This window comes from Electrona antarctica, assembly GCF_951216825.1.
Source record: "Electrona antarctica genome assembly, contig: scaffold_78, whole genome shotgun sequence".
Classification (NCBI taxonomy): Eukaryota; Metazoa; Chordata; class Actinopteri; order Myctophiformes; family Myctophidae; genus Electrona; species Electrona antarctica.
Genome location: NW_027637964.1, coordinates 102751 through 118369, shown reverse-complemented (window position 1 = coordinate 118369; position 15619 = coordinate 102751). Strand labels below are relative to the sequence as shown.

At 44.5% G+C, this 15619-nt stretch overlaps 1 protein-coding gene across 1 annotated transcript in view; it reads right to left on the bottom strand.

The window, feature by feature from the left end:
- LOC306918496 (NLR family CARD domain-containing protein 3-like) overlaps positions 1-8750 on the bottom strand; it is a 28745-nt gene extending 19995 nt beyond the window's left edge. The window contains exons 1-3 of the mRNA XM_079531398.1: positions 7191-8750; positions 6602-6775; positions 478-651 (exon numbers count right to left, since the gene is read on the bottom strand). Coding sequence (XP_079387524.1) covers positions 478-651; positions 6602-6775; positions 7191-8695 — 1853 coding nt within the window. The 5' untranslated portion in view covers positions 8696-8750. The remainder of the gene's footprint in view (positions 1-477; positions 652-6601; positions 6776-7190) is intronic.
- Positions 8751-15619: the final 6869 nt, after the last annotated feature.

Below are 15619 nucleotides of genomic sequence, written 5' to 3'. Positions count from 1 at the left end.
TACTTGGTTCAAAAAGAGCTACGCTACCATCACGCTACTGATAAATGTAGTTAAGCTATGTAGCGTCGCTACTTGTAGCTAGCTACTGCCCAACACTGAAAGTAAGCTATGCTACTACGCTTTCATATATGGAGTATACGGTTGTCTACACATACGCGTAGTTAGCACCATTAGGTACCGTTAGCCTAGCTACGTTTATAAATGTAGATAGCAGTGAAAAATTCAAAACTAGGGGATGACACTGACAGCAAAACACATTGAACCACTCAGAGGTGTTTAGGTTTTAAATGTGGTATCTCAGCATAAAGACTACATACATTAGTCACTGTATCTTATCAATATTATGGTCAGTGTGAGTTACCATGATATTAACCTCATCCACACTCTTCAAATACTACCACCATCATAACTACATTATAATTACTTACTATAACTTTACTTGACCAAATCACAATAAAAAAGTTAAATGAATCTGACCTGAGAGTCTCCAGACAACAGTTTGGGCTCTTCAGTGCAGCACAGATGAGATCCAGTCCGGAATCCTTCAAGACGTTTCCACTCAAGTCCAGTTCTCTCAAATGGGACGGATTGGAGCTGAGAGCTGAAGCCACAACTTCACATCCTCTCTCTGACAAGGAGCAGTTCTCCAGTCTAAATGAATACAACCAGATGAGGAGAGAGAGAGAGAGAGAGAGAGAGAGAGAGAGAGAGAGAGAGAGAGAGAGAGAGAGAGAGAGAGAAGAGAGAGAGAGAGAGAGAGAGAGAGAGAGAGAGAGGAGAGGGAGAGGGGGAGGGAGAGGGTTAGGGAGAGGGGGGAGGGAGAGGGAGAGAGAGGGGGGAGCGGGAGAGAGAGAGGGGGAGGGAGAGGGTTAGGGAGAGGGGGAGGGGGAGGGAGAGGGAGAGGGAGGGGGAGCGGGAGAGAGAGAGGGAGAGGATGATTAAAACCAATAAAATACATATTCCTGGATAGAGAGCCTACTTGCAACCAGCAGAAGAAGAATTTTCATAAAACTGCAATTTTAATTGGCTCGTAAAAGCATAATTTTTTCCACTTAAAAGATAGATAGGCTATTGGTCTAGTTCACGCTGGTCAACAGTAGAACACTACATTTTCAATGTGAATCACATTGAATGTGAATCACATTGAATGTGATTCACATTGAATGTGAATCACAATGGCATGTTCTAAAGGGACCAGTTGAAATGTAGGAAAAGGGGGACCTGGAGGACAACAGGGGAGGGTGATGCCTTTCTAATTGTAGTCAGAGGGAGGGTGAGATAATTGTATTTCGAGTCCAGGGAGGGTGATACAATTCTGATAATAAAATAGTCTGGGTTTTTATGTTTTACTGCAGCTTTTTTAAATTCAGTCGAACTTTGTCTAATAATACTCCTCTGTTGCTTTCACTTGTAGTTGGTACTTCCCAACGCTGGCTATGCGAGGCTACAGTTTATCATTGTTCCTCCTATGTGTCAATCATTGTGATTGGCCTATCCACACACTGGGCGTGTGCCCAGTGTGTGGATTAACCCATTTTGGTCGATTAAAAAAAACAAGGCTTCTAAATCCTAACATTTTTCTGAAAAACCTATGTCAGTGGTGCTCAACCTTTTTCATGTGAAGGACCCCCAGAATTCTCTCTATTGGGCCACGGACCCCCATCTGAAAATATGTAGTTCCAGGGACCCCCCAGAAGCAAATATTTCAGTTAAAAATGTTCGCTCTGAAATACATATTCAAAGATTTGCGCCACATGTTAACAATTTAAAAAAAATAGCAGACCTACAAGCTCGTAGCGCGCCACTTGGTGGCGCGCTACGAGCTTGTAGATCTGCTATTTTTCAATAGCTAAATTATAACATAATGTTTAAAACACCAAAAGGGGTTCCCGCCCAAAATGGGTTAATTATAAAGTAAGCAGTGATGGGCAAGCTACTTGGAAAATGTAGTAAGCTACACTACCAGTTACTCTCTATTAAATATAGCTCAACGGAAGCTATCCCCAGAGAAGTGTAGCAAGCTACACTATAAGCTACATGGCAAAAGTAGCTAGCTACATGGACACTACTTTTTTTTATTCATGTTTTTATCAACTTCATGATCAAGTTTCCACCGAACAAATAGGCAGGCAAAAATGCTGAGTTTGATTGTTTATTAAAAAACAAACTGGAAACAAGCCCTCTGTCTGGCTTTTGGTGTCAACTTTTTCACATTTACTTGTATTAATGTACCTTGCGGTCGTCACTCTTCTTATCTAAACCAACCAATAGGGTGACCAGATCCCAACTAACCAGATGTGGGACAAAGAGTGTGTTTGTGTGGGACAATGTGGGACACATGCAGGGTTGTGTCGTGGGCGTGAATAATGTGTATACGAAAACAAAAATAATTTCTATTCCTCAATTAGACATTTCTATTCTGCCCCTCACATAGCATATCTATGCTTTGCCATCTGGTTGATTCAGTAGCACATAATAGGACTATGATGACAATAACTATAATAGAACTACTATGCAAATAAAATAAACTTAACAGAAATGCATTTAAATGAACTATTATTGGACAAACAGGACAATAGACCAACCAACCAACCAATACACAATACACCAACCAACCAACCAATACGACTGGACAATACACCAACAAAACAACTGGACAATACACCAACCAACCAACCAATACAACTGGACAATTCACCAACAAAACAACTGGGTAATTCACCAACCAACCAACCAACCAATACAACATACGACGAATTAGACCGTTCCTCACCCAGGAATCAGCCCAGCTCCTAATCCAGACAACAGTCTTGTCAAAACTTGACTATTGTAACTCCCTCCTTACTGGCCTACCGGCATGTGCACTTAAGCCCCTCCAACTGATCCAAAATGCCGCAGCCCGCTTGGTCTTCAACCAGCCAAAATTCTCACACGTCACCCCCCTTCTCCGCTCCCTCCATTGGCTCCCGGTCGCTGCCCGCACAGAATACAAAACTCTGATGCTGGCATTCAAAGCAACCAAAGGTATGGCCCCCCCATATCTCACAAGTATGATCGTACCCTACAAACCCTCCCGCGCACTCCGATCAACCAACGCAGGGAAGCTGGAGGTACCTTCACTAAAAACGCCGGGACAACGCTCCACACGTCCCAAACTCTTCTCCCTTCTGGCTCCAAAACTATGGAATGCACTTCCCATCACAGTCAGAACTGCAGCCTCACTCCCAATCTTCCGCCGTAGTCTGAAAACCCACCTCTTCAGACTCCACCATGGCCCGTAGCACTTGCCCTAGCCTAGCCCCTTAGATAGCACATTATGTAGACTTAGATAGTATTTTAAACAGACTTATAGCTTGTTACATAGACAGCTCTAGAATTGCACTTTATGTAGTCATAGCACTTTATAGTACAAATGTATAATATATTATATAGTATAGTATGTATAGTTTACATAGATACTCCACTGTTACGTTCTTAGTTTACGCATGATTCATGATAACTACTTTTTATATATGTGATGTATGCCATGCTTTTGTTATTGCTTAATGTAATCTAACCCTAACCCTTGTAACTGGACAATTCACCAACCAACCAACCAACCAATACAACTGGACAATTCACCAACCAACCAACCAACCAATACAACTGGACAATACACCAACCAACCAACCAACCAATACAACTGGACAATTCACCAACCAACCAATACAACTGGACCAACCAACCAAGGGGCTTTGATTTGATTGTGAAGGCATGAATTACAACCAATAAGGAACCAATAAATAAATGTTTACTTTATCAAAGTATCCTCCTCCTAACAAAGCCAACTACTGCAAATTATTTTGAAATTATACAGATAAAATAAATAAAAGATAAAATAAAATAGGTCAGCATTGGAGGCAACTCATAATAAATTAAATTGTAAACACTTCTCCACCATAGCAGCACAACCAGGATATACACTTTGTAGGTGTTTTTAGGTGTTTATGTTGTCCATTACAAGTCTGAAAGTCTCTCAGTTGTACTGTGTGGTAACACTAGTTAGTTCAGCTGCTGTTACCTTTTCTTCTTGTTTTGGTTTTAGTACAAACGTGTCCATGCACCGTGAAGCCTCCTTTTGATCAACACGTTGCTTCACGTCGTTATTCACCTCCTCCGTGTGTCACTGAGAAACGACTCGAATTACAAATGTCACAGAAGACTCTTTCAATATGCCTTGCACTGCATGGCTTCTTCACCCACGGATAAATAGTTTCCCTGTGCTTGTTGTAACTGCACTTCATGTTCTTCCCCTTTCTCCTCCATGTTTTAGCTAAGACGCTAACTCGTTGTACTGTGTTTCGTGCGTTGTTTTGTTTTGGTGGGTGTTTCACTAAACTATCCGCACCGCATTGATTTGATTTCCCCCTCTCTGCCTGGCTGTTTGATTGACAGCCAATCCTACCTACCTACACACACACACACACAGTCACGGCCCGCCCCCTGGCCCTGTCATGACAGCCTCCACAGCTCTGCTGCTCTCCCACAGAGCCACAGATAAAGCTGCTCTCTCCCACAGAGCCACAGATAAAGCTGCTCTCTCCCACAGAGCCACAGATAAAGCTGCTCTCTCCCACAGAGCCACAGATAAAGCTGCTCTCTCCCACAGAGCCACAGATAAAGCTGCTCTCCCACAGACCCACAGATAAAGCTGCTCTCCCACAGAGCCACAGATAAAGCTGCTCTCTCCCACAGAGCCACAGATAAAGCTGCTCTCTCCCACAGAGCCACAGATAAAGCTGCTCTCTCCCACAGAGCCACAGATAAAGCTGCTCTCCCACAGAGCCACAGATAAAGCTGCTCTCTCCCACAGAGCCACAGATAAAGCTGCTGCTCTCTCCCACAGAGCCACAGATAAAGCTGCTCTCCCACAGAGCCACAGATAAAGCTGCTCTCTCCCACAGAGCCACAGATAAAGCTGCTCTCTCCCACAGAGCCACAGATAAAGCTGCTCTCTCCCACAGAGCCACAGATAAAGCTGCTCTCCCACAGAGCCACAGATAAAGCTGCTGCTCTCCCACAGAGCCACAGATAAAGCTGCTCTCTCCCACAGAGCCACAGATAAAGCTGCTCTCCCACAGAGCCACAGATAAAGCTGCTCTCTCCCACAGAGCCACAGATAAAGCTGCTCTCTCCCACAGAGCCACAGATAAAGCTGCTCTCTCCCACAGAGCCACAGATAAAGCTGCTCTCTCCCACAGAGCCACAGATAAAGCTGCTCTCTCCCACAGAGCCACAGATAAAGCTGCTCTCTCCCACAGAGCCACAGATAAAGCTGCTCTCCCACAGACCCACAGATAAAGCTGCTCTCCCTTGGTGATCAACCTTTTTCATGTCAAGGACCCCCAGAATTCTCTCTATTGGGCCACGGGCCCCCATCTGAAAATATGTAGTTCCAGGGACCCCCCAGAAGCAAATACTTTAGTTAAAAATGTTCGCTTTGAAATATATATTCAAAGATTTGCGCCACATTTTAACGATTTTTCAAAAATAGCAGACCTACAAGCTCGTAGCGCGCCACTCGGTGGCGCAAAAACGAGGGCGAGGGCAAAAACGAGGGCGAGGCTTGATTTTATAGGGCATGCCAGATTGATTTCAGCCGTCACATTTATTACTGCTAGGAATGAAATTAAGAAGGATCAGCTGTCTGCGATCACTTTATAAATGCCGACCCGACGTGGGTGTACTACGAAACCTACACTCGAATTTGGGGCGGATTTTACACTCAATTGATAAATGAGGGCCTATGAGCACGAGTACCAATGACTACCAGAAGTGGCGCTGTTGTGCCAGAAACAGAGAGAGCGAGAGAGAGAGAGAGAGAGAGCGAGAGAGAGAGAGCGGGGAGAGAGAGAGAGAGAGAGAGAGAGAGAGGGGGAGAGAGAGAGAGAGAGAGAGAGAGAGGGGAGAGAGGGGGGAGGGGGGGGAGAGAGGGGGGGGGGAGTTGCACCACTCAAAAATAGCAGACCTACAAGCTCATAGCGCGCCACTCGGAGCTTGTAGATCTGCTATTTTTCGATAGCTAAAGTATAACATAATGCTTAGTTAAAACACCAAAAGGGGTTCCCGCCCAAAATGGATTAAAACACCAAAAGGGGTTCCCGGCCAAAATGGGTTAAAACACCAAAAGGGGTTCCCGCCCAAAATGGGTTAATTATAAAGTAAGCTATGCTACTACGCTTTCATATATGGAGTATACGGTTGTCTACGCACATACGCGTAGTTAGCACCATTAGGTACCGTTAGCCTAGCTACGTTTATAAATGTAGATAGCAGTGAAAAGGTTAATATAAATATCATTCAAAACTAGGGGATGACACTCTGACAACAAAACACATTGAACCACTCAGAGGTGTTTAGGTTTTAAATGTGGTATCTCAGCATAAAGACTACATACATTAGTCACTGTATCTTATCAATATTATGGTCAGTGTGAGTTACCATGATATTAACCTCATCCACACTCTTCAAATACTACCACCATCATAACTACATTATAATCACTTACTATAACAGAACTTTACTTGACCAAATAAAAATAAAAATGTTAAATGAATCTGACCTGAGAGTCTCCAGACAACAGTTTGGGCTCTTCAGTGCAGCACAGATGAGATCCAGTCCGGAATCCTTCAAGCCGTTTCCACTCAGGTCCAGTTCTCTCAAATGGGACGGATTGGAGCCGAGAGCTGAAGCCACAACTTCAATGTGTTCCTCTCCAAGGTCACAGCCAGCAAGTCTGTAATTACAGATTAAATGTAAAATCAGAGATGATCAAAACAGAACAGACCATGTTCACTGTCAAGGAGGTTCCTTGTGGTGCTGTCTGAAATGTGTGTGTGTTTGGATACTTTTATACTAAGCAAATAGCGGCAGTGAGTAACACTTGTAATACAAACATTAAATAATGAAAACGATCTGTTGTTCCACTCTATGGCAGTGAAGTGAATAAATGTTCTGTCAACAGATGAACAGCCTGTACGGCCGCATGCCACGGCACAATCACCCTGATATCACTAAATATACTAAACACAAATCACACTTGAATTGCAATACTAATATATATATAAATATGAAGTGAGTCTCTCTCTCCCTCTCCCTCTCTCCCTCTCTCTCTCTCTCTCCCTCCCCATGTTAACATTCACACTACTAACCTGGCTGTTGTGCAGTTCCTCACAGCTGGGACCAGTCGCCGTCGCCCCTCCTGTGATGTGTTGTATTTCTGCAGGTCCAACTCCTCCAGAACCTCCTCCGACATCAGCAGCGTGGAGGCCAGAGCTGAACACTGAGGCACAGAGAGTTCCTTCCCTGAGCTGTTCTCTGACTCCAGGTACTGTTGGATCCCCCGACTGACTGACGGGTCGTTCATCTCCATCAGACAGTGGAAGATGTTGATACATCTGTCAGGAGAGGCATCACGATCATTCATCTCCTTCAGGTTGTTGATGACTCTCTGGATCTCCTCTGGACTGTTCTCTGTCTGACCCAGCAGGCCTCCTAACAGACTCTGGTTGGACTGCAGTGAGAGACCATGAAGGAAACGGACAAAGAGGTCCAGGTGACCACTCTCACTCGTCAGGGTTTTCTTCATAGCAGCCTTCAGGAAGTAAGACAGGGAACTGTAACTGTTGAAACGGCTGTCTTCCAGGAATGTATTCAGGACCTCCGTGTTCCTCTGAGTGAAACAGTGGGACAGGTAGACTGCAGCCAGAAACTCCTGGATGCTCAGATGAACGAAGCAGTAGACCGTTTTGTGGAAGAACAAACCGTCTTCTTTGAAGAAGGTTGTGCAAAAGCCCAGGTTTTTCAAGTCCTTTTTCACATCAAGACCACACGCCTTCAGGTCTTTCTCATAGAAAATGATGTTGCCTTTGATCAGTTGGTGAAACGCCAGCTTGGCCAGCTTCAGAAGAACTTCTCCTGCATCCTTTATGAGCTTCTCTCTGTCTGCCTCGCCTAGTGCAGGATTCTCCCGCTGCATCTCACCCATCAGGAAGTGGCAGAACAGCTCAACCAGGGTTTTGGGCAGCCTGAATGTCGTCCCCATGTTCTTCACCATGTTCTTCACAACGGTAGCAAGGATCCAACAGAAGACTGGGAGTTCACACATGGTGAGGAGCATCTTTGATTCTTTGATCTGTGAGAAGATTGAGCTGGCCTGGGTCTCATCACTGAACGTCTTCATGAAGAACTCCGTCTTCTGGTCATCTGTGATGAACCCTCGTACTTCTGTCATCCTGTTTACAAACTCCTTAGGGATCTGATTGGCTGCTACAGGTCGCGAGGTTATCCAGATGCGAGCAGAGGGGAGGAGCTTCCCCTTGATGAGGTTTACAAGGAGAACTTCCACTGGGTAAGAGTCGTTGACATTCATGAGACCAATTTCTGTTTTGAAATCAAACTGGAAATTACTTTCATCATAACCATCCAGAACAAACATGACTTTGAAGGGGCTGTTGCTGTAGTCTCCTGACTTCTGCAATTCAGTGAAGATAAGATTAAGAATGTCTTCCTCAATAAATCTGGTTTCCACGATGCAGCAGTGAATTAGCTGTGCCAAAGTAAACTTCTGTCCCTTGAGCATATTTAACTGGCGGAACTTGAGCGGGAACACGAGGTGTGGATCTTGGGAGAAACATTTCTTGGCCCAGTCAGACATAAATTTGTGTACGAGGAACGTTTTTCCAACTCCTGCACACCCAACGGTCAGCACTGTTCTTTTGATTAGTCCAGAAAGGTCTTTGAAGATTTGACCGAGTTGGATTTCCTCTCTTGCCATCTTCATCTCCATCTGTCTGACCTCATGATGGCTGTGGATGTCTGTTCTTTCGATGTCTACATTGTAGAGCTGGGTGAAGACGTTTTTAAACACAACCTCAGTCTGTGTGCCCAAATTTACACTCAGATATGAACTGTTCATGTTGCGTTGAAGCTGCTCTTCATAGTCAGTGATGTGACGATATCCTGGTGTTCTCTCCAACAGACCTGTAGCGAACAAAGACATTCTATGTTTAACAGCCTTAGAGAGAGAGAGAGAGAGAGAGAGAGAGAGAGAGAGAGAGAGAGAGAGAGAGAGAGAGAGAGACAGAGACAGAGACAGAGACAGAGACAGAGACAGAGACAGAGACAGAGACAGAGACAGACAGACAGACAGACAGAGACAGAGACAGAGACAGAGACAGACAGACAGACCTCTCAGTTTGGCGGCGGCCCTCTCCCTCTCCCGTCTTGCCTCGTGTTCTCCTGTCAAAGCTGATGAGAGACAGTGATTGGTCAGTGAGATGAGAGACAGTGATTGGTCAGTGAGATGTGAGACAGTGATTGGTCAGTGAGATGAGAGACAGTGATTGGTCAGTGAGATGTGAGACAGTGATTGGTCAGTGAGATGTGAGAAAGTGATTGGTCAGTGAGATGTGAAACAGTGATTGGTCAGTGAGATGAGAGACAGTGATTGGTCAGTGAGATGTGAGGCAGTGATTGGTCAGTGAGATGTGAGACAGTGATTGGTCAGTGAGATGTGAGAAAGTGATTGGTCAGTGAGATGTGAGACAGTGATTGGTCAGTGAGATGAGAGGCAGTGATTGGTCAGTGAGATGAGAGGCAGTGATTGGTCAGTGAGGAGACACTATAGGATCATTCTCGTCTTCACATAATGACACAGATGGATGGATGTATATCAATATAGATTGTAAATAAATATAGTTACAAATAAATGAAAGACTCACAAGGCGTCTTGTGATATAAAACTCCAAGTCCTACTGTCACCATGACGACAGTAACAATAATCCCATTTCTTAATCCTCTGCCTGTTGGTCCTTTAGGAGCTGAAAGACAGAAATAGAAAAGAAAATATCTTTATATATATTTTTAAATTCCCCTGCGAATGCTTCCTAGTAAAACAGGAAGTGAACAGATGCACTTCCGGGTTGCACCATCTAGCTCCACCCCCCTCATAGAGTTGTGGGTGGAGTTTCAAGACAATCAGACAAACCGGAAGTAGGAATTATAGTTTTATGAAAGTGGAAGTCCGTACGGCTTTCCACTTTCATAAAACAATAATTCCTACTAACCCTAAACCCACCAGGTTTGGGACCTTTAGCTGCAAACTGGAGTTATGGCTGTTTAAAGCTCAGCCAATAAGAGTCAATAATTATGGTCCCCCCTAGCAACCCCTCAAGGACCCCTTGGGGGTCCCCGAACCGCACTTTGATAACCACTGGCATGGCTGGCAAATGGGAGGAGAGATGGACAGAACCCCTGGGCAATGGGATTACATACATCCAGGCTATGGGATATAAAGTAACAGATCTTCTTGGCAAATTGGAGATGACATGGACGGAAACAACAACCACTAGATTAATGACAAGTATTTCCTACAGCTTTAAGTCCACAAATCTGAACGCGCACACACACACACACACACACACACACACACACACACACACACACACACACACACACACACACACACACACACACACACACACACACACACACACACACACACACACACACACACACACACACCTCTGTAAAGCGGGTTGTCTACAGCCTCGCTCTGCTCCACACTGAACCAGTTCTTCATCGCACAGGATATTCTTCTAACTTTTCTCCCTTCCTCGTCGTTGCTGATCGTCACCGCCCGGGAGTCGGGTCCGCTCCATTCCTCATCGTTGTAGATCCTGGTCTCGTTGGGTTTGGGTCGAGTCCATTTCTCATCGTGGAACCTCCATCGATAGGTGACCACGGCCGACTCTGTGACGTCTCCGATGCAGTGCAGCGTGCAGCTGCTGGAGTTGGAGTCACATGGAGCCACGATGGCCAGGTCTGGATCTGGGACTCTCTCTGTTGAGGAGACAGAATGAGTCACATGGAGCCACGATGGCCAGGTCTGGATCTGGGACTCTCTCTGTTGAGGAGACAGAATGAGTCACATGGAGCCACGATGGCCAGGTCTGCATCTGGGACTCTCTCTGTTGAGGAGACAGAATGAGTCACACGGAGCCACGATGGCCAGGTCTGGATCTGGGACTCTCTCTGTTGAGGAGACAGAATGAGTCACACGGAGCCACGATGGCCAGGTCTGGATCTGGGACTCTCTCTGTTGAGGAGACAGAATGAGTCACACGGAGCCACGATGGCCAGGTCTGGATCTGGGACTCTCTCTGTTGAGGAGACAGAATGAGTCACACGGAGCCACGATGGCCAGGTCTGGATCTGGGACTCTCTCTGTTGAGGAGACAGAATGAGTCACACGGAGCCACGATGGCCAGGTCTGGATCTGGGACTCTCTCTGTTGAGGAGACAGAATGAGTCACATGGAGCCACGATGGCCAGGTCTGGATCTGGGACTCTCTCTGTTGAGGAGACAGAATGAGTCACATGGAGCCACGATGGCCAGGTCTGGATCTGGGACTCTCTCTGTTGAGGAGACAGAATGAGTCACATGGAGCCACGATGGCCAGGTCTGCATCTGGGACTCTCTCTGTTGAGGAGACAGAATGAGTCACATGGTGCCACGATGGCCAGGTCTGCATCTGGGACTCTCTCTGTTGAGGAGACAGAATGAGTCACACGGAGCCACGATGGCCAGGTCTGCATCTGGGACTCTCTCTGTTGAGGAGACAGAATGAGTCACACGGAGCCACGATGGCCAGGTCTGGATCTGGGACTCTCTCTGTTGAGGAGACAGAATGAGTCACACGGAGCCACGATGGCCAGGTCTGGATCTGGGACTCTCTCTCTGCACGCACGCACGTCTTGTTTCTAAAGTGTAGTTGTTTATTTGGTCTTGTTTCTAAAGTGTAGTTGTTTATTTGGTCTTGTTTTTAAAGTGTAGTTGCTTATTTGGTCTTGTTTCTAAAGTGTAGTTGTTTATTTGGTCTTGTTTCTAAAGTGTAGTTGCTTATTTGGTCTTGTTTCTAAAGTGTAGTTGTTTATTTTGTCTTGTTTCTAAAGTGTAGTTGTTTATTTTGTCTTGTTTCTAAAGTGTAGTTGTTTATTTGGGCTTGTTTCTAAAGTGTAGTTGTTTATTTGGTCTTGTTTCTAAAGTGTAGTTGTTTATTTGGTCTTGTTTCTAAAGTGTAGTTGTTTATTTGGTCTTGTTTCTAAAGTGTAGTTGTTTATTTGGTCTTGTTTCTAAAGTGTAGTTGTTTATTTGGTCTTGTTTCTAAAGTGTAGTTGTTTATTTGGTCTTGTTTCTAAAGTGTAGTTGTTTATTTGGTCTTGTTTCTAAAGTGTAGTTGCTTATTTGGTCTTGTCTCTAAAGTGTAGTTGCTTATTTGATCTCGTTTCTAAAGTGTAGTTGTTTATTTGGTCTCGTTTCTAAAGTGTAGTTGTTTATTTGGTCTTGTTTCTAAAGTGTAGTTGTTTATTTGGTCTCGTTTCTAAAGTGTAGTTGCTTATTTGATCTTGTTTCTAAAGTGTAGTTGTTTATTTGGTCTTGTTTCTAAAGTGTAGTTGCTTATTTGGTATTGTTTCTAAAATGTAGTTGCTTATTTGGTATTGTTTCTAAAGTGTAGTTGCTTATTTGGTCTTGTTTCTAAAGTGTAGTTGTTTATTTGGTCTTGTTTCTAAAGTGTAGTTGTTTATTTGGTCTTGTTTCTAAAGTGTAGTTGTTTATTTGCAGTGGTTCTCATGTCAGGGACCTGAAGCCCTGTATCGCTGCGGTGCGCCAGGAGAGTAGACTGTACGTTATTGAGAGAGAGAAGTCAGTTGTTTGAGAGTTGAGTTTTGAGACCGATTTAGTTCAGATTGAGCAGTGCATATATAGCAGCAGTAGTAGTATTTATTATAGTAGTATTTAGTTCAGATTGAGCAGTGCATATAGTAGCAGTAGTAGTATTTATTATAGTAGTATTTAGTTCAGATTGAGCAGTGCATATAGTAGCAGTAGTAGTAGTATTTATTATAGTAGTATTTAGTTCAGATTGAGCAGTGCATATAGCAGCAGTAGTAGTATTTATTATAGTAGTATTTAGTTCAGATTGAGCAGTGCATATAGTAGCAGTAGTAGTATTTATTATAGTAGTATTTAGTTCAGATTGAGCAGTGCATATAACAGCAGTAGTAGTATTTATTATAGTAGTATTTAGTTCAGATTGAGCAGTGCATATAGTAGCAGTAGTAGTATTTATTATAGTAGTATTTAGTTCAGATTGAGCAGTGCATATAGTAGCAGTAGTAGTATTTATTATAGTAGTATTTAGTTCAGATTGAGCAGTGCATATAGTAGCAGTATTTATTATAGTAGTATTTAGTTCAGATTGAGCAGTGCATATAGTAGCAGTAGTAGTATTTAGTTCAGATTGAGCAGTGCGTATAGTAGCAGTAGTAGTATTTATTATAGTAGTATTTAGTTCAGATTGAGCAGTGCATATAGTAGCAGTAGTAGTATTTATTATAGTAGTATTTAGTTCAGATTGAGCAGTGCATATAGTAGCAGTAGCAGTATTTATTATAGTAGTATTTAGTTCAGATTGAGCAGTGCATATAGTAGCAGTAGTAGTATTTATTATAGTAGTATTTAGTTCAGATTGAGCAGTGCATATAGTAGCAGTAGTAGTAGTATTTATTATAGTAGTATTCATAGTATAGAGTTTAGTTTTAGTAGTTCCGTCCGTTTACTAGTAGGCTAGTAGTTTAGTTGTATTTCAGGTCAGTAATAGATATAGTTGGTAGTCGGTTGGTAGTCGGTTTAGCTCCATCAGTTTGTGTCTCCATTATGCCCCTCCCCCTTCCCTGGACTGATCCATCACATGGAGGACCGGCTGATCCCAAACATGCTCTAATAAATGTTTCAATAAAAATAAAATACCAAAACAAATCATAAAGGACAGACAATAATAGATCCATAACGACGAGTCATACTTACTCATCTCTTTAAGCACGTAAACCTTGTGGTGAGGTCTGAAGTTGATCTCCACAGAATACACCCCCATGTCTTCTACGGTCATGTTGTCGATGACCAGCCGTCCAGTGTTTGTGTCCAGTGTTGTGCGGTTTTTAAACGTCCCGTAGAAATCCAGACCAAAACCCTGTTCCCATTCTGCTGCTTTGTTGGCTGTTAAATGACCACAAATCAAAGGTTATTGATACCTGCCTACAGTTTCTATCTGGTCATCCCAGCTTAGTAAGATGTTAAAAGTAAAAAATATTTAGGACGACCGTTGAGCCGATTCTACTCTATGGTTCCGAGACATGGACACTTTCAAATAAATTAGAGAAATGGTTGGATGGCACTTACACCCGCCTTCTAATGAGAGCGCAAAATCTGTCTTGGAAGAGCCACCCATCGACTAATCTAATATACGCCAACCTTCCCCGTGTTTCTTCACTAGTCTGATCCAGAAGAACACCTTGGCTCGCACTTAGCGTCCCTGATCGTCAGGGACAACAGGGGGCTGTAATATAATATTGCGCGCTGATTGCGCACATAATTATATAGATTTTGAAAAATACCCAGCATAATTTTTGGGAAGGCTAAGCCTTCCCTAGCCTTACACACCCGCCGCCTATGGCTGCACAGCCTGCACTTCCGCGAGTCCTAACTACACTATGGACCAGAGCTACTGTTGACGTTAGCTTCCAGGCTAGGCTCGGTGCAACATGTGTCGCATCGAGCCGATACTGGAGGCTTGACGAGGTGCGGTCTTCGGTGATATGCGAATTCTTTATTGAATAATTGCACATAACTGTGCTGTAATCTACGCTATCATCGGATAGCCTTTTAAATCCTATTTCCAATCCACGGGGACAAGCAAAGTGATCTCAGCGGCTTCCCCCGGTCTGGTGAACTGTCTGGTGGTGTTATTGTCTGAAGAGGACACGGACCCTTCACTCGGTGCACTGGGTGGTGGTGTTATTATCTGAAGAGGACACGGACCCTTCACTCAGTGCACTGGGTGGTGGTGTTATTGTCTGAAGAGGACACGGACCCTTCACTCGGTGCACTGGGTGGTGGTGTTATTATCTGAAGAGGACACGGACCCTTCACTCGGTGCACTGGGTGGAGGTGTTATTATCTGAAGAGGACACGGACCCTTCACTCGGTGCACTGGGTGGTGGTGTTATTGTCTGAAGAGGACACGGACCCTTCACTCGGTGCACTGGGTGGTGGTGTTATTATCTGAAGAGGACACGGACCCTTCACTCAGTGCACTGGGTGGTGGTGTTATTATCTGAAGAGGACACGGACCCTTCACTCGGTGCACTGGGTGGTGGTGTTATTATCTGAAGAGGACACGGACCCTTCACTCGGTGCACTGGGTGGTGGTGTTATTATCTGAAGAGGACACGGACCCTTCACTCGGTGCACTGGGTGGTGGTGTTATTATCTGAAGAGGACACGGACCCTTCACTCGGTGCACTGGGTGGTGGTGTTATTTTCTGAAGAGGACACGGACCCTTCACTCGGTGCACTGGGTGGTGGTGTTATTGTCTGAAGAGGACACGGACCCTTCACTCGGTGCACTGGGTGGTGGTGTTATTGTCTGAAGAGGACACGGACCCTTCACTCGGTGCACTGGGTGGTGGTGTTATTGTCTGAAGAGGACACGGACCCTTCACTCGGTGCACTGGGTGG